Raw genomic sequence first — 24,334 nt, forward strand, 5'->3', positions numbered from 1 at the left:
GTGTCAGAATACAAAGCTCAACTGACTTTTACTTAGAACAAAAATAGCCAGAAGGCTCACTGATGTACCCCAGATTTATCTACCAAATTATCAGCCAGGAACTTTTTGTAAGGTTTGGTACCTATCACAATTGTCCATAAATTACCAAGAGCCATTCATTCTGACCCAGCAAGGGGGATTTGTCTCAGCTTGCATACATTTCTTAAAATAAATGTTCTAATTTTAACTTGATAGAATATCTAAAGAGTCATCCAGATCACAAGACATAGTTTGACCCTAAGCCAGCAATAATACTGCTTATGTTAGCTGTTGAAATAATCCCTGTGACCTAATGTTACCAGAAGATCAGATAGAATTTTCATGACTAGTTTAGTAGCTGGTAACGTGGATAAGGCTACGGAGCTGTTTAGGACAGAAAGCAACTAGCCCAGGAGAGTACACCTAGGAGCAATTTAAGTTCTCACTGCATTTTTTATGTGCAATGTTCAGTTACATACCAAGAAAGTGAATGTGCTACTTGCATGCCATTTCTCCTGGAAACATGACAGTGATGCCAAGCATCCTCTTGCCCACTCCAGTGGCTCATACTCTGTCTCACTGCTCACTCGGACCTTTTCAGGCTCACACTTGAGAACTCAGCTGCACAACAACTCTTTCCCCACAAACAGACCACCTGTCCATTCTCACCAAAACCCTTCTCTCGAACCATCCACAATTTAAGTCAGGAGCTCATGCTCAGCCCTTGAGGAGTCTAGAATAAGACACAAGTTTGAGGGCAGTGTGGACTACATAGTGAGTTCAAGGCTATTCTGACCTACAGTATAAGACTGAGTCTCAAAAACAAACACCTGCATGCCCAAGAGGTGTAGTTAATCCTGTAGAGGAGAGGTGTGCCAAGGGAAGGGGCTGTGGGACACAGCAGTCCTGGCCCATCCTCAGCTGCTTCACAGCCACAAACAATATGACCAGCTAATAATTCCTTGCCCTGCAAGTGAATCCTCCCAATAGTGCCCTAGAAGATGGAACATCAGCTCTCAATAAGACAAACCTAGAAGAGCCCAGTCAATTACATTGCCCCTAGCTGGCTTCTCTTCAACAAGTAGGTCAGGGAAAGACTCAATGCCAGGACAGGAGGAAGGCTCTTCTAGGGTACCAAGTCATACTTTGCCTCTGCTGGCTGATGGCTCAATTATTCACTCAACCAAAACGTGTACCCACCTGCCAGCATTCATCTATACGCACATGCACCTGCACACCTGTGTATTCTGCTTGTCCTCATGTTTCTAAAGGTGAACTGTCCTGGCTCCCTACTGAGCCACCATCCCCACTTACACACTAGATCCCACCCCTTTCATCTACTCAACATCACTCGCATCCCTCAGTTCTCTGCATTATCCATGTCGCCCCTCTGGATGCCATTCTTGCTGATAAAAAAAAATATGCCATAATTCCTGCTTTCTTTACAGAACAATCACTACAACCCTGTTCCACCCAGCCACCATCTCCTTTTTCTGTTCCTCTTTGAAGCAGGGGCCTCAGAAGAAGTCGATATATACAACGTCTATTAGACAAACTTCAGCTGGCTCTCTTTACCACTAGATGCACCTGTGATGTTTCCACGCTGTGTCCAGGACCAGTTCTCAGCATCTAACACAGATGGTCTGTTCCTTTCACCTAGGACCATTTTCTTTGTATTGCTTTCTACAACACCATGTTTCCATGGGTTCCCCATTTCCTTTCTGTTCTGGGTCTCTTACCCTTTTCTCCTTACCTTCCTACCTCAGGGCTCAACCTTGGTTACGTTATTTTGTATCATGGCTATAAATATTTATATACTGGCAGCTCTCATAGTTTTGTCTCATTCAGATCTCTTCCCTGGACACCTGATTTTTTTAAATTAAATTTTACAGTTTCATACGTGTATATATTGTCTTGTGATTGCACTCACCACCAGCATCTCTTACCTCTCTTCCTCCTCTGTCCAGCCCCCTTCCCAATCTCCCACATTCCTGTATTTTTGTTATGCTTATGACCCACCGAGATTGATCAGGGCCGTGCCTTGGATTTGGAACTATCCACTGGGGCCTGGTGGTCTCCTCCGTGGGTACCCAACTAGAGACAGTGGCTCCCCACCCTCTCAGAACCTATCAGTAGCCAATAATTCATCAGTAAGGGATAGGGACCCATGACTGACCACTGACAGAGCCTGTCTTGTGTAAGCCCAAAGCAAGTAAGCACAGTTGCTGCGAGTTCCTGGTTACAGTGCCTGCGGCATGTCTAGAGAAGATGCCATTGCATAAGCCTTCTCCCTTTCTTCCAGCACGCACGCTCCTTCCGTCGCTTCTTTTGCAATGTCCTCTGAGCATGAGCGGTGAAGGCATAAAGGTCTCATTTAGGGTTCAATAATCTGTGATTACAGACCTCCCAAACTTCAGACATCGAACATCTAGTCCCCCAGTCTTTCCCACTTCAGGAAATGGAGCTCTAGTATCCTACAAACCCCAACCATCATATTTGAGAGGCCTCCTCGCTACCCCCAATATCTGATTTCAAAGGAAGCTGGAAAGCCTAGGTTTTATGTGAAATTCCTTTAAATTTTATTTGTGGTTCTGGGAATTAACACCTAACTTTTAAACAATGGCAAGTGAATTTAATAAGAAAATTCTGCATTGTAAAAATGAAACATATCTACGGAACAGATAAAGGTCTGAGATTTGAAAGAAAGGTATGTCTTCTAATCTCCCCACTTTTTCCTTCTGTGTCCTTTCTCCAGTTCAGATGTTAATTTTCACCCAAACTTCTGTCTCTGAAATCTCGTTCCTTATACTTTTTGCCTATGGCCAGAACAGTCTCTAAAGGGTGGTTTAGAGTATAGCAAAATGGACTGCTTAGCATGCTCGAGACCTTGGGTGGCGGGGTACAGAGAACCAGAGATAAACACTTAGAGATTAGGTCACATGGAGAAATGGGGCACCTGACATCCAACAGGTATCACCAGTGCCCAGAACAGGAACAAGGCGTCTGCAGTCGCCACTTGATTCCTCAGCACTCAGCCCATGATGGCGCTTCCCATGGGACAGGAGGCTGAGCACCTGAGCTGCTGCCACGTGGATTAGAGCTGAGTGTGTGGCACTGCACACACTCCAGGTGTGCTGAGTGCAGGAATGATAAGTAGGTCAACAAATAGCTGGAAAAGTGGCTTAAACAACCACAGACTTAGGATTTAGGTAAAGACGTAGGACAGTGAAAAGAAATGAAGTAGGAATGGTACAGCTTGGTGAGCAAGAGGCAAGGTGCCCCGGGACCAAGGGAAAATCAGCCAGCAACAAAAATGAATAGAATTTAGGGCATTATATGTTTGGATTCTTTCAGGGAAAGATTGCTTTTAAGTATGTTTGATAAGGACTTAGTCAATAAGCCAGATCCTTGAAAAAATGTGTGATTAGCCTCAGAAAAGTTTAAAGCAGTAAAATACAGGGAAAAAAAATTCTCATTTTTCTCTATGCTACGTCTCAGGTCATATTTAAACTGAAGTAAAAGAGTAAAATAAAAATATTTATATGGCTCAGCACTCAGGAGACAGAGGCAAGCAGATCTGGGGGTGGGGTAGCCTGGTCTAAATAGTTCAGGCCAGCTGGGGCCATACTCAAAAAAAAAAAAAAAAAACAAAAAACTCAAAACCCCAACAAACAAAAATAAAAAATCTATATAGAAAGAATTATAAAGAATTATTTGTAAATTACACTTTGTAGTCAGTTTGACTAATTTCTGCAGTAGTAATGATGCATTACAGAGAATTCTTTATCTTTGCCTTAGGCATGTTTTATACAGCATGATCTGTACTAAAGAGCTAGCAGTTAATGGATGAAAAAGAAATCTAAAATGGCAGTAAACCAGTGACTTTGAAAACACTGATGATTTTTTTCCTAGCGCTTTGCACAAACCAAATTCTATACTATATGAATGAAACAGGCCTTCTAGTTGGAGAAAAATTTTTTGGTCTTTTTGAGACTACGTAGATCTTGAACTTACAGAGGTCCACCTGTGTCTGCCTTCCAAGTCTGGGATTAAAGGTGTGTGCCACCATGCCCAAAGGAGAAAACATTTTTAAAAAGCTGTACTATTCATTAAAAGCCAATTATATCTCAAACATTATGCTAAGCAAAACAAATTAACATTTCACTTAGAAACACAATTATAACTTGTTTTCCAATGTATACTACAAATTAACTTTAAAATAACTAGACCAACATTTTAGTTCTCAAATTATATTGTATTAAAAAGCACCTTCTAAAATACACTACTTTTTGTTTTTCTGAAACTATGGTTGAGTAGTCACTATAGGTGATAAAGCTATTAAGTCTTTTTGTCTTATTCTATTCAGATGGTATACAGAGAAAGGCATTAGATAGATAAACTATTTCATGGCTCAAATGCTTGTTGTTTGGTTTCCACCAGGCCATTAAAACTGCATTTAATAGTATACTTGTTTTTAAGTGTGTGTCTGATGTGCATGTGTGTGGAAATAGTATATCTGTAAAAGGCTTCAGTGAGGCTGCAGAGACGGCTCTCAGTCAAGGGCACTTGTTGCTCTTGCAGAGAATCCAGGTTTAGTTCCCAGCACCCACATAACAGCATGCGACTACTTATAACTCCATTCCCAGAGGATCTGATGTCCACTGGCCTTCATCAACACCTGCTCATGTGGTACACATAAACTCATGTAGGTAAATATACATACACATAAATGAAAAACACAAAAAGCAAAACAAAAGGCTTCAGTGTTCTAAGACAGCCAGGACTTAACATTCCGAAACATCTAAATTCTGCTTTGGTGATCTCATGGAAAATGGTTATGTACAGTTTTGAGACAAATTCTTTTTCTAAAAAAAAATTTACACTTTTATTTTACATGCATGAATGTTTTGCCTGCATGTATGTAAGTGCACCATGTGCATGCCGTGCCCACAGAGACCAGAAGAGGGTGTCAGATTCCCTGGAACTGGAGTTATAGACAGTTGTTAACCACCATGTGGGTGCTGGGAATTGAATCTGGATCCTCTGAAAGAGCAGTAAATGTTCTTAACTGCTGAGCCATCTCTCTAGCTCCCAAGACAAATTCTTGACTCTTTCCAGTGAAGCCCCTTGCTCTAAACTACTCCTCAGTCTCCCTTTCTGCCTGCCATTACCCATGGCGACCTATGGGAAGCAGCAGGTGCCAGAGCTGCTCAGCCTTGGAGACCACCAGGCTCTTCTGAACTGAACATAGGCTTCAAACTGGCAGGACTCTCTAAGGACTAGTAACAGTGGCTCAGGTATTTATGTATGATAGACTACTTTAGTCTAAGTTTTGATGTGTTACATTAAGACATAAAAGAGATGTAACTACAGTCATCTTTTCATCCCTTTCCCATATGTAAGGGAAAATGTCTATAAAGAAAAACAAAAACATATTCTGGCAAGGGAAGGGAAAATGAGCTCTCTGGTCTGGTTTCAACAATCCTAAGCAGGCAGGAAATGGGATGAGACAAGGCCTGACTTTGAGCAGGTCACTGAAATGGAGAGCCTTTACCCCTGTGGGTGAGCTATACAAAAGCAGCATTAACTCCTGTCAGCCCACAGGCTGGCTGATAGTTCACCAATGGAGGTGCTCCCAGTTCCCCCAATGTACGGTACACTCTACAGAAATGGTAACAAATTCAGGACCTCTCCAAAGTCCCTGAGCCAGGAAGAAGCTCTCCAGCCACCCGATCATTTAGATCTCACACCGTGTCTGGAAAATTCCTTTAGAGCACATAAAACAATTGATCTCTTGAAAGACAGGGACCGAAGGTCTAGCAGAGGATCCTCCTCTTTCTTCCCCAGACCTAAGTTTTTTGTTAAAATAAACACAAGCAGTATTCAAATGAACCAAGCTGTCCCTGAAAGGTATGTGTTTGATGTTGGCAAATAAGATGGGAATCATTTAAACTGAGCCTTAGGGAAGGGAAACAGTGACTCCTTAACACTAGGTTCTCCATTGTTTGGGGACTGAAATCGAATGGAAGACGTGGCATGCCTCCTGATATGCTTATCCTGACTGATCACTGCACAACCCAGTGCACGGGTTATGGCATCAAAAAGTCTTTGCACTTTAGTGGTTTTTTTACTTGTTAAGCTAATTTAGTCAGCTAGGTTATAGCAACTGCTCTATTATAGGCAAATTCAGCTCCAGAGGGGTCAAGCTATCATGGTCTATAGGAACACTGTTCAAGCTGGCAAGGGCTAGTTATGAGGCAGTAAGGATTAAAATAAACCAGGCCCACAATCTCACACAAAACAGATTTGTATTTTACAAGCCCAAGGACTGAGAGGCGAAAATAACATAGTCTTCTCTGGATGGTGAATTCTGCTCTGTTTGCTTTACTTGGAATAGCTGAGGTATTTAAGAGTTTGCCTGTTTTACTGTGGAAAGGGTAAAGCACTGACACTGTGTCAGAGGCATGCCAAGGGGATGGGGAGGGAAGAGTACAAGATACTCATGGATCTTAACTGACCATGGTCAGAGTCCGTCCAAAAACACCACTGGAAAGGAAACGTTTCTGACGCAAAAATCAAGGCATGCTCATTACTGAGTTACAAGACATCCAGAGAGGACTTAGGATGATGAAACATGAGCAGTAAAACCCCTTTGTTCCTGGCCACTCAAGAATGCCCGCGCTAGACAGAGACAGCAGAGACAAGCCCAACTCCATAAAGGGCCTCACTGCCTCCCGCTGTGTCTCAGGGTCAACCTGATAGCCATGCCCCATTCAAGAAGTCTGAATCATCTTCTTAGTTCAACACAAATGAGTCAGAGGCCAAGAGCAGCTCTGAGCCTCTGCAGTGGGATAAATACTGCAGTGAGGCTGTACTAGCTAAACTAGAACTGCACCAGGGACTCAGCAAAACAAGGAAGGATGTTACCAAAACGAGCCAGCACAAGGCCGATGTCCACCGAGCACTTTCCATGCATTAACTCTCTTCATCCTCTCGGCAACTCTGCAAAGTATGTACTGTTTTTCTCCTCAAATTACAAATGGGGAGACTGAGGCACAGAGCTGTAAGTTATGTTGCAGATAAATGACAGAGTGAGGGCATATACCCCATTTTTTGGTTTTGTTTTCTTGGTTTTTTGCTTTGGGGATTTTTTTTAAATGTGAATGAATATTTTCCCTGCATGTATGTATGTAGGTACATCACCTACGTGTGTAGAGTGTCCATGGAAGCCAGAAGAGGCTATGAAGTCCCTGAAACTGGAGTTACGGACAGTTGTTAGCTGCCATGTAAGTGCTGGAAACCAAACCCAGGTCCTCTGCAGGAGCAGGCAGTGCTCTTAACCACTGAGCCATCTCTCCAGCCCATGCTTTGGGGACATTTTAACACTACACTGACTCTCAACCAAAATGATGAACAATCTTTCAGTTAGTGCTAAGCATAGGTGGGACTCCTAATCACTTTCACAGTTATATTTCTCAATGCTCACAATAACCCCATGAAGGTACTGAGGCAGTTTCTAAACCCAACTGGTTAAGTGGCCAGTTCAGGATATGAATTGAGTTTATTCAGTTGCAGAGCTCCTCCTCTTAACCACTATATCACACTGCTGCCTGGGCTTGCTTAGTCCCCACAATATCCCGGGAGGGGATTGGGTAATACCCTCCTTGTGAAGATGAAGCAAACTAAAACTCAGCAGCCAGTATGAGACAGAAGACAGGTTTGCACCTTATCTGAGGACCCCATGTTCTGTGTTCCAATCCAGAAACAGAGAAGAGCCTTGACCCCAAAGGCAGTTAAATGCATAAGTATAAAGCAACGGGTAACATCAAGTCTCTGGCAACCATAGCCATGCTTTTTACAAGAGAAAGCTTCCTCAAACCACCCAACTATTATTTCCCTCAGAAAGTCAGTGAAGCACTCGGGAGTCTTTAAAGTCCACTCCCCTGCCTCCACGGCACCCAACCGCAGTTAAGCCATTTGCACTTACACTTTAAATGCTGGGAGGTAGGAGTATACAGCAATGCTGCTTAGGTTATAAATAAAAGGCAGGTGTTTCCTGATATCTGTTGTTGCCCAGTTGCTAAAAAATGTATTCAGTAAGCCCTGGTCCCCACCTGAAAGAAAAACAAAAACAAAAAAGGAATCGTAGGTAAGTTCAGTAATTTACAGAAATATATATAAAGCTTAAAACAACATCCTAATTTTTTTGAATAATGAATTCCATGTCATGCCCACTAGATGTGTGTGTGTGTGTGTGTGTGTGTGTGTGTGTTTCCTGGTGAATGGCCATTTTTCCTAATTTATTTATTCAGTAAATACTTAATGAATAGCTACTATATGTCACACACTGTACCAGGTGAATAAGACACATGGTCATCATCGTCACAAGGGTCTGGGTGGGACACAAGATACTGATGCCAGCAAATTAAAGGTGAATGAACATCATCACAGATAGGGGTGAGCACAGAGAATCAAAAAAGCACAGGCACTAGCAAAGTATAGGGCATGGCTTGGGGGAGGCCTTCCAGGGGACGCCGTGCCTGAGCCACACCTGAGGCTGCTGAGGAGTACTTCACAAACGCAGGAGTGGACAGCAGACGGGGAACGTGGGGAGGGCGGCTGACAAGGGGTCACATTCCTAAAGTGTCAGGCTGTCGTGCTGTGTGTTTGATTCTGTCCTGGGTCTGCTTTGTGCCAAGCTCCAATATTCTCTCGCAATATATAAAAAGTCCAATAGTCTGGGGCTAGAGAGACGGCTCAGTGGTTAAGAGCACTGGTTACTCTTGCAGAAGACCCAGGTTCCCAGCACCTACATGGTGGCTAACAACCATCTGTAACTCCAGTTCCAGGGGATCCAATGCCCTCTTCTGTTGGCACTGCATGACACAGGTGCACTTACATACATTCAGACATAACACTCATACACAAAAAATAAAAATAATATTTTTTAAAGAGTCCAGTAGTCTGTCCATACTATTTGGTTTCCTTTGGATTGGAAGGAAATTTTAAATTAAGAGTAAAGTAGTATGATGAGGGCTTTTAAATTCACATGTGCCTATCCCCTTACACAAAGCCTACTTTTTCCATCCATCAAATTGAAAGACCAGTAGGATTCACTGAACAAACTTCTGTGGAGAAGCTTCTCTGTATAAGAAGCCTCTGACAGGTCCCCATTCCTCAATGTGCAGGTAACTCAAAACCAAAACTGGGAACAGAGTATGAGTCACTGTTTCAAAAATGCAATGGATGGAATGTTTATGTCCCCCAAATGTACATGGTGAAACCCTAATATCCAAGGGGAACTGAATTTATCCCCTTACAAAAAGTGGTCCGAGGTCCGTCACCCCTTCTGCTATGTCAGTTTTAGCAAAAAGACAAGTGTGGGAAGCAGAATGTAGGCCTTCTATACTCTGAACCTGATTGCTTCTTGACCTTGAACTTCCCAGCCTCTAGAACTAATAAATGAATTCCTACTATTTATAGGCCCCTAGTCAATGGTACTTAAAGTACCATTATAATAACAGTCCAAAAATCTAAAACACAAATCGATAACAAGGTGATTCTATTTATATAGGCAAAGATGTATCTTGAGGCACAAAATATTAAAGCCAAAGTCAGAAGCTGACTTCGGTTTTTACAAAGATAACCGAAAAGTGGGAGATGCACACACGGTGGCCAAGGCACAGTGATCCGAAGTCTTACTGGTTTTCTTTTCCATGTGACTGTCACAATAAAGGCTGTCCTTAGGGTAACAGAAACGCAGAGGAAAGATTTGTGCTTGACCAGGACCAGAGAGAAGACTCAGCTGTGGCTGTAAAAGGGTGTGGTGAGGAGTTCTGTGATGGAACTGTTCTGTGTCCTGACTGTGATGGCAGTCACAACAAAGTACACATGTAATAAAATGGCACAGAAACACATCCTTACAAACATACAGGTCAATACACAAATAAAATCTCAAAAACTGATGAAATCAGAATAAGGTTGCCGGTCAAATTTTGTTTTAGTATTAAACTATAGATATGTAGGGTATTGCAACTAGGGGGAATGGGTAAAGGTATATGGAATTTCTGTTATTTCTCACAACAGCACATGAAACTACACAAGATAAAAAGTCAACAAGGATTAATGTGGTTAATATAAAATCAGAAGTGTGTCACAATTCTAAATTCCATAGGAACAGAGATTATGGTTCATTTTGCTTATCACTGTAATTGCAGCAAATCACAGAATGTCTTAAATAGAGGCAAACCATTCCTTGAATGAATGAACCTTCAAGATAATTCAAAACAAAGAGGTTGAAAGAATATAGTACCATGGCAGTGAAATAGTTAGCATACTAAGCTACTAATCACTACAGAAATATTACTATGCCATTAAAACCAACAAAAATAAGGACCATAAATCTACTTTGTGTCATAAATATAAATAGTGCTGAGTATGGTGGTGCTTGTCTTTAATCCCAGCACTTGGAAGGCAGAGGCAGGTGAATTTCTATGGGTTCAAGGCCAGCCTGGTCTACTTAATTATTTCCCAGCCAGCCAGGGCTGCAGAGTGAGACCCTGTCTTAAAAACAAAATAAACAAAACAAAATGTAAATAGCGGCATACACTGTGATTATGACTAAGGTGTAAGCATTAATTAGACATAGAGGAAGAAGAATAAGTAAAGCTGTTAGGAGACTGTTGCTTTTTATGTTTTTCTCCCTCTTTTTCCTTATTTTTATAATTTTGAACATTAATACAAAAGAACAAGAGTGAGCATCACCTAAGACCTTTCCAGGCATTCTCTCTGTATTCTCATCACTATTAAAAGAAAAACTCCACATGTAGATTATACAGCATATTACTAATAAAACTCTACATATCCACTATCCAATTTAAGAAAAGGAACACTACCAATTCTGTCCTATGACCTATGTGTCCTACAAATCTCATTGCTCTCCCCCCACAGGTAAGTGAATTGTGAATCTTGTTTGTAATTATAACTTATTTTTACTACATATGTATCTCAAGGCTATATACAGTTTTTCTGATTTTAATTTTGTAATACTGGATCTCAAACATTTTCCTACCACTTGGCTTTGGATGAGCTTTGTTTGTTTGCTGGCAGTACTAGGGATGGAACCCAGGACCTTGTGCTTGCCGGGAAAGCACCCTACCACTGAAGTCATCATTCAGCCTTTCTAATGCTTTTTGTATAAGGCACATTACAAGACCTTTTTTTTTTGGTCATTTTATCCCCAGCTATCCTGGAACTCACTATGTAGACCAGGCTGGCCTTGAACTCACAGACATCCACCTGCCTCTGCCTCCCGAGTGCTGGGATTAAAGTTGTGCACCACCACGCCCGGCTTACAAGACCTTTTAAAAATTAATTCTACTTAAAATGAATATTGGCTACATGTGTAAGACAGCAAAGAAATCTAATTCCATGGAGGCCTGGCTAGCGCTTCAAGGGTCAAGATTATGTATGAACTTAGAAAAGTACAATTAGAACGGTTGGTCTTAAGCAGCCACTAACTGGTGGCCTTTGGCCACAAAAGCCCGTTTCCGCTTATTCTCAAGCACCTGGCATCTGCTGACAGAAGGCTGTGAGGCACTGGTGGACCAGAGGGCTGTCAAGAGAAGGCTGAGAAGTAGTTTTGGTGAATCAATAGTATATATGACACTGGCAAAGCCTGAAATGGTAAGAATTCTGCCTGTATAGGAGACAGCACTGATCATGAAACCTCTATGGCCACTGATCTCATCATGTGACTATAAGGCCACTGATCTCATCATGTGACTATAAGGAATCACCGGGTAAAAATAAGATGAAATGCTATCTAGTACTTTCCAGCTTCTCAGATTTAAAACAAAACAAACCAAAACAAAACAAAAACCCATAGGGCTCATATAGCCCAGGCTAGCATTAAACTCTAGATAGCCAAGGATAGCCTCTAAAATTTTGATCTTCCTCTCCCCACTTCTTAAGTACTACAATTACAGGCATGTGGCACCACAGCAGACTTCAAATAATTTTTTAAAAATTCATTGGTCCAGAGATCCTAATCTTTTCTAAACAGCGTTCAACCTGTTAAGGTCAGGCAAATGTATAAACTGAATAAAGATCAATGGGTTTTCTTAGTAATACCCTCTCCTTTTAGATATCTTGAGATGACACTACTATTCAAAGCTGAGTGCAAATATAGAAACACACAAAGAACACTGAAATGAACATTGATGAATTTCTACAATAAAAAATTCTAAGATTTCTGCCCAGTACTTTCTAGTCAGACTCCAAGAAGCAGCTTGAATTATCTGGCAGGTTAAGGCACTTTTAATCTAAATCATCACAGACTGCAAACAGGATTAGCAGTGATCACCAACAGCTGTGATCTGGCAGGCGGGGGCATGGCAGCATGGGAGAGACAAGGGGACTGGGGTGGACGGGGTGGACGGGAGGGGCGGGGGGGACAGGAGGGGACAGGAGGGAACAGGAGGCACATGGCTCCAATTATGCAAACAAGAGCAAATACCTGACTCTGCATCATCCTTCCACCAGGCTGCCCAAATGCTAGACATGACCTTACACTGCATGATACTTTCTAGATCTTTTGAGCAGGGTCATAAGCCTGATAGCCATAGACACTTCAGAAAGAGAAACTGGATCTATGAGTTTTATAAGACCATAATGGAGTTGTGGGGCTGGAAAGATGGCCCAGCAATGAAAAGCACTGGCTGCCCTTGCAGAGGACCCGGGTTCGATCCCTACCACCCACATGGTGGCTAACAACCATAGGTAACCCCAGTTCCAGGGGAATCTGATGCCCTCTTCTGATCTCCATGGGCACTGTATATAATAGTAGGGGCTGGAGAGATGGCTCAGTGGTTAAGAACACTGTTTTTGCAGAAGACCTGGGTTCGAATCCCAGCACCCACATGGCAGCTAACAACTGTCCGTAACTCCAGTTCCAGGGGATCCGACAGTCTCTTCTGACATCTGCTGGCATTGCACGACACGGGTGTACTTACCTACATGCAGGCAATACACACATACACATAAAATAAAAATAATGAAATATTTTTTGAAAAGACAGTAATGGAGTTGAGTGTTGTCTTTTAAATTTACACACATGTCCAATGCTGGGTAGTTTATGTGATCACCCACAGTTTGTTGGTCACTGTCACTAGCAGAGGAAAGAAATCAATTCCTTTTTAAACACGAATCTATCTCTGCCATAAGAATACCCCCCCTGCCACTGTGCTACTCAAAGGTGAGTCCAGTTCTACTAGCAGTCTAACCCAGGAGCTTGGAAGAAACACAGGTTGTTGAGTCTCACCCCAGACCTACAGAGTCAGAAGCCATGTTCACTCCTAGGTCATTTTTTTATATATGAAATTTTGAGGAACATCAGTCTAGAGTCCTTTGGACACGGACTCCTTTTAAGTTTTATTATATCAGTGGATGCAATGCTTCAAAACGTCATTTCTATAGAACACATCTAAAGCCTTATGTTGGTATAGGCAAAACATATATGAAGATGAATGAGAGGTTCCGGTTTTTAAATGGGTTCCAAATCAGTAAGAGGGCGGGGGGGGGGGCGTAAATAAAGTAAAGGACACTCTGAACTATCAAGCAGGTGCTGAAATGACACAAGACTTACTCGTCAAAGCTGGCTTTCTACATTGTATCTGGAAGACATCATTGCTGCTGCCCAGAGGAGACATGCCAAGGATTGCCAGATTACAAGGGATGATGCCTAGCTCTGGGGATAGTCCTGAGGGGATAGGAGGTTTACCTCTGGAGGTATGAGGTTTACTGAGGATCAGTGGATTAACCCTGGGTGGTTTATGGAAATCCCGGCATCTCACTGGCCTCAGCCCGGAACAACTGATTTAACACTTCATGTTATAGCTTTTCCTCCTGGTTTTTTTTTAAGATACTAATAATCTGGTTAAAATAGCCACAGAACATTGATCTTTAGTAATTACTTATTGCAGAGAAGCCCTCCCAGTGCAGTCTCTTTAGCATTGTGTATGAGTCAGAATCACGGAAACACATCTGTGTGCTTAGTTATTAAATATTTGTAAGGTCTCATATTACACTTTATGGAGGCAGGAATAAAAACCTGTACTATTTAGGTCTGTTCTTCAGCTTAGCATCTTGCTCAGATTATCAGTTAAGATGACTCTGAAATACTGAGTGACAGACAGGACCTGCTATAGATAAGCAGGCAAGAGTCAGAAGGTCCAAGAACAGCTCAGGACTACTGGCTGCTGCTGAGTTAAAACGACAATGTGTTTTAGACACTGCAGATAAGAGGGGAAGGAACACAGCTATAGAAGGCACGACCTGAATCTTTTCCCCTTCGTCTATTCAGAGAAGTAAATTTTAAGTAATTAATCCATAGTAAGACCAGGATAACAACGCTATTTCTCCATGTGTAATCATTTTCAGAATTTATTACAAAGAATACTGCAGCGTGAATAATTGGGAAAGAAAAAGTAGAAACAGCCACAATACTCCCTTCTTCCTCCCCTACACTAAGCCATAAAGCTGAGCAAGACTCTAGCCAGACCTGGCTTTGCCACCAACCAGCTCAGGGACAAAAAGCAAGTTGCTCTTCTGAACTTAAACAAAGGTGGTTTCCAAGGACTAGTTAGACAGCAGGGCCTCCATAGGCGTTTGAGGTAAATGCCATTTGAGTAAACAAATGACTGTGTGAATGCTTCCCTTGAAGGATTACTGGGAAATAAATTAAAATGTAAACTAGCTAGCTTCAAAGTCTACCTGCACATAGCATGTTAGTTCCTTCTGTCTCCCGTTTCTCACAGGTTCAATATTTTCCCTGGTTGCAAAGCTATCCGACAAACAGATGGCTAATTGACTCATGGGTATGAGACAAAACAGCTTCTAAGAAAAAACGCACGTGGACTCGTTTATTTTGCCATTAATGTTATGGCTTTTGCTTTCCAGCTTTCCTTTTAAATGTTTTCCATCTCTTATTATTTATCTATTTATTTGTTTGTGTGTGTGTGATGCACATGGCACACATGTGGAGGTCAGAGGACAACTTGCAGGCATCTAGTCTCTTCTTCCATCACGTGTGTTCTGGGGATTAAACTCAGGTCATCAAGGCTTGGTAGCAAGTGTCTTTACCCACTGAGCCATTTTACTGGCCCAGTTTTAGTTATTTAAGATACTTACTACCTAATTATCAACGAAATGATAAAAATAATAGTTTCTTTCCAAGGAAGATAAATGCTCTCCAGGCAAGAAGCTGCATACTGCCTAGGTTACCAGGGAAGCCTGCCAAGGGATGAGAACTGTCAAGGCAGAACCCAGCATGCCAGGAACCTGGGGAAAGCACACCTTAAGGTCTGAACTCACTAGCTCTGGAAAAAACAAGTGCTTTCTTGAAATACCTCAGTCCTTCATTCCTTTATTGGCATGTTCAGTATGAAGCCTGATTAACTAAAAAGATTAGAGAAGGTAACTCTGGGGTTAATTTTATACCTTAATAGAACTTAGTACAAAATCTTTAAAACATTGTGGGACTCTAGTTAAGGATATCAGTGAGTTTGGAGAACTGAGAGCATACAGGTATACAGATCTGTACAGGTATACTGTAGAACATGGATTCTGCTTAAAGTAAAATCAACCCCAATATTATCCTACAAATTCATTCTCTTTTCCACAAATTCAATTACAGATCCAAATTCCAGCATATAAATGATAAACTGGGGGTAGTTTGGTTATAGTAATTAAAGCAAATAGCAAGATTAAATAACAAACAAAACCCAGCACGCTTCAGATTAGGAAATATGAATTCTTCCATTAGGTTTTCACACTAACAAATACAGATGAACTTTTTAAAAATTTTTAATTTTTAACATTTTTATTTTATGTGTATGAGTAGTATGTGTGCATGTGTGTAAGTCCACCCATGTCATGCAATACCCAAGGAGTACAGAAGAGGGCACTGGATCCTCTGGAACTGGAGTTACAGATGGTTGTTAGCCACCGTGTAAGTGCTGGGAATTGAACCTGGGTCTTCTTCAAGAACAACCTGTGCTCTTAACCAGTGAGCCATCTCTCCAGCCCCATCAAATGCAGATGAAATAACAGACACCAATTGTCAAGCACTAAAGTCTTGTCTTCAATTGCACAAGCATCCTTAATTTAGGATAGAGTCAAGGGGAGAGGAAATACATTTCTGCACATATGCAGACTGATTTCTTCAAATTTAGAGTTAAGTGTATCAGCTCCATTCTACTTATGAATATGGAAGAGAGAAACTTGTGGTTAGTACCCGTACGGTCACTGCCTCTCTTCTCCCTTCTTGCTGATATGTCCTGAACTTTATCTTGTTCCTATAAAATGCCAGTGTATATTTCCTATGAAATCCTAATGTATGTTTCATAATAGCTATTGTTCAATTTTTCAGGAAACATCACCTCAGTGAAGAAAGTTTCAAGATAATTTAAAGATACGAAACAACCATACAGGAACTTGGACTTAAGATCTTCCCTATGGAAAATTAGATGCCAGCCATGAATTAGGTATGTAGTCACTCGTTCTAAATTCTGATACTCCAGACACTTTGAAAGAAAAGAGAGGTCAAGCACGGTTTGCCATATTAGGACCCTTCCCCTGGTCACCGGCTATGGGAGGGGGATGTGATGGAACGCTGCTGATAGAGGAATGGCAGGCACATTCCTTCTCATCATTAAAGGGCTGTAAAGCAGCTGCAAAGGCTCAGCCATCAGCAGCCTGTGAGGCTTGTCAGTGAACACCAGGCTCCAATCTCCTGAACCTGAGCAAGAGATTAAGCAGGACTTTCAAGATATTCAGAGAGAGAGATAATCATCTGTAGTACCAATCTAAAAAAAGCTGGCACTTAAGGCCCTGCTGAAGAAACCTGATGTGGAAAAGGGGTAACCTGTGCAAATGTGTGCAATAGTGAACGAAATATCTGAAAATGTTTGTCTCAGTGCCTATGACTTGACACCTAAACTCCCCCCGTAAAAAAAAAGAAAAAAAAAGAAAAAAAAGAAAAAAGGACTATGTAGTCCATAATATCCTCAAACTCAGTCTCCCAAGTGCTGGGATTAAAGACATGTGCCACCATGCTGGGAACAAAATTATTTTCTCTAACTTTTAAATTTGTATTTGTATGTAATTTTTACAAAATATAAAATATATTAAAAAGTTGGGGCAAATCAAAGTTACTGCCATCAGACAAGGATGTTGTTCATAATGATATATTTTATTAAGTATAAAATCCATTCATCTCTGTCAAACGGGTACTGCTCCAAGTGGATGGTTATGCAGTCCTCTAGAGAGGGGGGCAGAGAGGCTCATAATTATGGAGTGGGGCTTCCTTACTAAATAAAACTCTGCAACACATAGGTCAAATACTTTTTAGTTACTAGGTAGCTTATCCTGTTGAACTGAAACACGTTCAAAATTCTGGGTTCTTTTTTGAACAGCTGATAGTTTAATTCTTCCCATTAAGTACTCCTATGAAGAGAGACAATCTATTACTTTGCCCGGACTAGGGAGAGAAAGGCCAGTGTATGGAAACGCTACGGCCGAACGAATAACGAAACCTGCCAGCAGAGAGAATCTCAGTGCTGTCTGAAAAGCAGAAGCGCTTTCTAGATGAGCACTTTGCACACATTCAGGCTGCTTAGTGACAAACTCAAGGACTCCTCTAATGCCTCTATAAAGCACAGTCTAGGTCGGCTTCCAGCTGGTAACGAGGCTCATATTCTCTAGTTGTGCCCTGAATAATTTACTAGGGCACGTGACTAGTTGTATCTAAAGGCTTATCTCCCAACATGTAATACTCTAGAGCCGAATTCTCTTTACATGATTAAAGTCATGTGACTTTTGGCAGTTGGCAGGCCATAAGAGGTACTGTACAATGTGAGTCACTTACTGAACTTGAGAATAGTTATAATGAATTCCCAGAAGGACCATGCTTCCTTGAAGTTAGAGGGAAGAAAGTGAAGAAAGCTTCACTCTGAAGGAAAGTTAAGACAGACAACTGCTCACATGCTCTCCTTTTCCTTTTATGCAAAGGTAACTCTCTCAGTATAAGCAACAGAAATGAGGACGACATGTTCTCAAAGCAAATATTAATACAATTTTCATTCGTTTTATGAAAGGAGCTAAAAGCATATCAGTAAAGTGACAAATTTCATTTGTTAGTCATAGTGAACATTTAACACATTATTTTCTTAAAGTTGCTTAAATGAGACTGTGTAGGGGAGGATTTGCTAATGTGGGTATATGTATGTATATGCAGACACACGTAACTGTACATGCATGTGGAAGCCCGAGGTTGGTACTGGTGACCCTTCTTAACTGCTTTCCACCCTTACCTTCTGAGAAGGTCTGTCACGATCCTGAGGATCATCAGTTTGGCTAGGCTGGCTGACCAATAAGCTTCATGGATGCTCCTGTTTTGGACCCCCTTTCCCCCAGTGTTGTGGTAACAGAAGCACATAGGTACCTTCAGATTCCCCCAGTTTTTTACATGGGCTCTGGGGAACTGAACTCAAGTACTCATGATTGCAGGGCAGGAACTTTACCACTGAGCAATCTCCCCAGCCTGATTGTACTTCTCGAGAGATGCAGTAATTCGCTCTGGTTCAAATACTACTGCTGTGTTGTACAGCATGCAGGGCATTGGCACAAAACAGAGATTCTTAACCTTAGAACTGCTGGCATGGTGGGTTGGGTAGTTTTCAATTGTGGGGCCTGTGCTATGCAGTCTAAACGTCTGCACCATCCCTGGCTGCCACTCCTCAGATGCCAACAGCACTGGCTTCCCCCAGTGGAGACAGCTAGAATCTTTCCAAGCTGGGTGAGGTAGTACATACCTACTAATCTCAGAACTAGGGAGGCTGAGGCCAGAGAAGAATGAGTCCATGGCCAGCCTGGGCTATATAACTAGTTCAGTTACATTAAAAACAACAAAAACCTATCTCAAAAAACAAATTCTCTGGAAGTTGCCAAATGTCCCTTGGAAGGTAGAATTGTGCCTGGTTGAAAACTACTGGCTTAAAATGTAAACTAACCAAATACCGAGACAGATCGAAAACTTAAATGTCCTTATTCTTTTCAATGAGATTACAGATAGCTACAAATCCCAAATCTTCAGACAAATGACTAAGGAGAGTTTGATGTCTATAAATGGGAAAAACAAAAACTCGATCTCATTTGGATATATAACTTGAAATGCTGTAAGTTTCAAAATCTACACTGCAATAATCTAACAAGTGTTCAGATTTTTTAAAATTTATAACCAGTTAACATAAAGGCTTTCTCTCTCTCTCTCCCTGCATGTGTGCATGTGTGTGTCTGTGTGTGTGGAGGCCAGAGGAGAATGTTAGGTGTTCTATGACTCTTATCAATCTTCTTCCCTTAAGACAAGGTCTCTTACTGAACCTGAAGCTTGTTATTTTTCAGCTAGGTTATCTGGCCAGCAAGCCGAGCAAACCTTCTGTCTTTCTCCAACCCCCTGTCCATAGGACACTGAGTTTTTACATGGATGCTGGGAATCAAGTCCTCATGCCTGCATACCAAGTGACCTTATCCACTGAGCTATCTCCCCAACCCAAGAGATGAATATTATGTTGATACTCAGGGCTGAATCTCAATTAGAAAGGTTGGTTCTGCTCATTCTGTAAGATCTACTTACTTTAAATCCCAGATGTTTTTGGAGAGAACGGGAAGATAAAAGCCGCTGTGGCAGGTGTCTGCTGCAGTGCCCAGACTTCCAGCCATTCCCATGTTCCCTGCCAGCAGCTCTGTCATAGGGTCAAGGACCTGATACTGAGTCACTGTGGGGAAGGTCCACAGAGCATGTCCTCCCTTTCTGCTCTAAGTGTTTTCTTTTCTCAAGAGAATTACTATCACTAATTTTAGAGAACACTGCCTTTGTGTATTAACTATTATTTTGTCTTGTGTGCTTTTTGTTATCTTCAACAATGGTTTGTTACTTCAGAAACTGGCCTGAGACAGAAATACCCCTACTAATTCAGTTGGTCAAAAGTCCCCATTGATAGAGTACTTGCCTAGCACGTTCAAGGTTCTGGGTTCAATCCCCAACAGCAGAAGAAAAGAGAAGAAATTCTTTTGGAAGGATTCGTAGCCTTACATCACAAAGTGTCAGACCGTGTGTGTGTGTAGGGGGGTGTTTATAGATATGTATGTATGCACAAATAAGTCACAAAGTGTCAGACCGTGTGTGCGTGGGGGGGGGGGTATAGATATGTATGTATGCACAAATAAGTCACAAAGTGTCAGACCGTGTGTGCGTGGGGGGGGGGGTATAGATATGTATGTATGCACAAATAAGTCACAAAGTGTCAGACCGTGTGTGCGTGGGGGGGGGGGTATAGATATGTATGTATGCACAAATAAGTCACAAAGTGTCAGACCGTGTGTGCGTGGGGGGGGGGGTATAGATATGTATGTATGCACAAATAAGTCACAAAGTGTCAGACCGTGTGTGCGTGGGGGGGGGGGTATAGATATGTATGTATGCACAAATAAGTCACAAAGTGTCAGACCGTGTGTGCGTGGGGGGGGGGGTATAGATATGTATGTATGCACAAATAAGTCACAAAGTGTCAGACCGTGTGTGCGTGGGGGGGGGGGTATAGATATGTATGTATGCACAAATAAGTCACAAAGTGTCAGACCGTGTGTGCGTGGGGGGGGGGGTATAGATATGTATGTATGCACAAATAAGTCACAAAGTGTCAGACCGTGTGTGCGTGGGGGGGGGGGTATAGATATGTATGTATGCACAAATAAGTCACAAAGTGTCAGACCGTGTGTGCGTGGGGGGGGGGGTATAGATATGTATGTATGCACAAATAAGTCACAAAGTGTCAGACCGTGTGTGCGTGGGGGGGGGGGTATAGATATGTATGTATGCACAAATAAGTCACAAAGTGTCAGACCGTGTGTGCGTGGGGGGGGGGGTATAGATATGTATGTATGCACAAATAAGTCACAAAGTGTCAGACCGTGTGTGCGTGGGGGGGGGGGTATAGATATGTATGTATGCACAAATAAGTCACAAAGTGTCAGACCGTGTGTGCGTGGGGGGGGGGGTATAGATATGTATGTATGCACAAATAAGTCACAAAGTGTCAGACCGTGTGTGCGTGGGGGGGGGGGTATAGATATGTATGTATGCACAAATAAGTCACAAAGTGTCAGACCGTGTGTGCGTGGGGGGGGGGGTATAGATATGTATGTATGCACAAATAAGTCACAAAGTGTCAGACCGTGTGTGCGTGGGGGGGGGGGTATAGATATGTATGTATGCACAAATAAGTCACAAAGTGTCAGACCGTGTGTGCGTGGGGGGGGGGGTATAGATATGTATGTATGCACAAATAAGTCACAAAGTGTCAGACCGTGTGTGCGTGTGGGGGGGGGTATAGATATGTATGTATGCACAAATAAATGCTCCCAACCTTGCCAATACTTCCCTCCACTCCTGAGATACCATTTTATCTGACATACAGCCTTACAGAAAATGAGACATTGGAAATGAAGATTGTTTACATAGACTTTCTTCATTTTTAATGACTCACTAAAGAATGACTGCCAAATTATCAAGCTGATTCCTCAATTTCCCGTGGATATAACACTTGATCCTTGTTAGCAATGGCTGTCAAATGCTCTTGATCTAAAGTTTACTCAGGTTTGAAAACAGAAGTTGTTGGGCTTGGTTTTTTTGTTTGTTTTTCAGTTCTGGGACTAGAATCCAGGGCATCCTGTATACAAGGCAGACAGGCTACCATTGAGCTCTGCCTCCAGCCCTAAAGACAGGTTTTTATTCAGTGTTTTCTCATGTTTGAAAAATTATTGTACATATATCTCACTCTAATTTAGATACAAGCAAGCCACTTAAAGGCAAACCTGTAAAACTATCCACCTGGATATGAGGAAACACTTGCCTAGCATACACAAAGCACTTGGTTTAATCTCAACACTGCACAAACCAGACATGGTTTACATGCCTGAATTCCTAGCACTTGCTGAAGTGGAGGCACAAGGATCAGAAGGTCAATGTCATCTTTGGCTACATAGTGAATTTGAGGCCAGCCTGGGCAGTGTGAGACCTGTCACAAACATTAAAAAAACAGTTGCCTATCTTAATTTAGGTTACTCTGATATATTCATAGGGGGGAAAAGATGAGCATGTGTGTGTGTGTGTGTGTGTGTGTGTGAGAGAGAGAGAGAGAGAGAGAGAGAGAGAGAGAGAGAGAGGAGAGAGAACAATATTTCCAAAAGGAACTCAAGTTAAAATGCTTGTTACAACTCATGTATATTCTAAGCAGAAGAAATCGTAGGAATTACATCTCTGAGGTGAACAATCTCTACACATTACCAATAGCTTACCAGTTATGAAAATATCAGATACATACCATCAAAACTACCTTGTTCAGAAGCAAGTTGCAACAACTGGTTATATGTTTCAATTGAGGGCTGATAGACAAAAACTCCAGAATTGAAGCAGTCAGGCCACCCAGGGTCCGGTGCTGCCGATAACTCTTCTCTTTCAAAAAGATCATCAATATTTGTGAGGACCTGATCCAGAAAGGAGAAGGGCATTACAAAAATGTTCGGCTACAGCATACCCTCCTTAGGTTGTTCTTGTTATCCAACACAAAAGACGATGACAGCTGTCAGGCAGCCTGTGATTACTCTCCTTCATCACCTGACACTCTTTACGACACTGGCTTTATCTGAACTTTACTGTCAAGTCTTGACAGCATTCCTCAAATGAGTAATGGGTCTCCGCTGCTAAGTACATCTTTTCAGCTCTTAAAGCCACACTCACCAAAGTATCTGCATCCATGAACACACATTTAGAATACTCTGTAAGTGACCAGCAATGGAGTTTCGTCAGTGTGACACCCAACTCGGGCCTCTTCATTAAGGTTAGATGAGCAGAATCGCCACTGTCCAAGACATCTACCATCACGACTTTATCAAAGACTGTCTCTAAAGCTTTTCTGTCAAAATAAATGCCAGAAAATAACATTTAGAATCTTATCATAACAAATGACCCATCTAATTTAAGACTAATTTAGCTGCCCTATCCATCTATCACCAGAACATTCTGGTGCTTTGGCATAGTACCTCCCCTTAAATCTGTCCTGACTCACTTCAGAACAGACTGTGTTCATGTGCACATGTAGTTAACACCATAAAGTAACGAGCTATTTATGGTGAGAATGTCTTAAAATATTATTATAGGAGAACTTTTGTATTTTCTTATTTCACGTATCACTGGATACCTGGCAAATTGTGGAATATCTTTGAAAAATGTGAGTAACATTTGGTAAGAGCATATTTTTGCACCAGCCTGTGTGTTTGACAATGACATTTTATTAGTATCGATTTTGCTGACTTTTGCATATTTTAAACAAATGCTGGATAATATAATACATGCAATGAGCGCCTAAAACTAATTACTCTTGCTAAAGGAACTGACTGAGAATTGCTTGAAGTTGTGTGTCCCAAAAGAAATTTAAAGGCTTAACTATTAGATCACCATTGTTTTGGAATCCAATGCAATTGCATTTATTAGGTGTTTACCATTTATTTGGCTGTAATAAGTGAATCTTGGTCTGTGAGGTATAAGAATTTTCCATGTTCAGGGTTAACTGAGAGAAAAAGGGGGGGGGGAGGGAGGGAGACAGCGCACAAGTGCATGTAGAGGCCAGAGCCAACTTCAGATGTTCCCCCTCAGGAGCCATCAAGCTTGTTATGAGAAATCACCTCTCACTAGGACCTGGGGCTTATGAATTAGGGTAGGCTGGCTGGCTAGCTAGCAAACTCCAAGGACCTGCCTGACTCTGCCTCCCTAGTGCTCCCCAGGCACGCATCACCACATCTAGCTTTCTACACGGGGGCTGGGATCAAACCCAGGTCTTCATGTTTGTGTACAAGCACTTTACTGGGATATTAAGGAGGTAGACACTACACCAGGTAAGAGAAATGAATGACAGGGACACATCACAGAAAGTGTGTAAGAGACACACAGAAGAAAAGTAGTACTACATTCTGTCTAAAGTTCTATGAAAAATGCATGCTAGTTCTTAGAGCAAACTTGATCTTTTTGATGAGAAATGGTCAAGAGTACCAGTGACTATAGTGATTGGTGGTAGTGGAAATCTAAAATTAGATCATCTAGGTCTTAAATATATCCTCATTAATGGACATCCTAGGAGATGGCTTCTTTTGGCATCACCTTCAATAGCCACTTAGGAACAAGGTCATTAATGTGGAAGAT

The 24,334-nt window shown here is 41.8% G+C and overlaps 1 protein-coding gene across 3 annotated transcripts in view; it reads right to left on the minus strand.

The window, feature by feature from the left end:
• The window catches only part of Gyg1 (glycogenin 1), a 34,827-nt gene that overhangs the window by 7,114 nt on the left and 3,379 nt on the right, over nucleotides 1–24,334 (minus strand). For all 3 annotated transcript variants that reach the window (XM_008848044.3, XM_017801935.2, XM_017801934.2), the window contains exons 3-5: nucleotides 22,877–23,051; nucleotides 22,461–22,623; nucleotides 8,006–8,132 (exon numbers count right to left, since the gene is read on the minus strand). In XM_008848044.3, coding sequence (XP_008846266.1) covers nucleotides 8,006–8,132; nucleotides 22,461–22,623; nucleotides 22,877–23,051 — 465 coding nt within the window. The remainder of the gene's footprint in view (nucleotides 1–8,005; nucleotides 8,133–22,460; nucleotides 22,624–22,876; nucleotides 23,052–24,334) is intronic.

This window comes from Nannospalax galili, unplaced genomic scaffold (genome assembly GCF_000622305.1).
Source record: "Nannospalax galili isolate Female #2095 unplaced genomic scaffold, S.galili_v1.0 scaffold423, whole genome shotgun sequence".
Taxonomy (NCBI): domain Eukaryota; kingdom Metazoa; phylum Chordata; class Mammalia; order Rodentia; family Spalacidae; genus Nannospalax; species Nannospalax galili.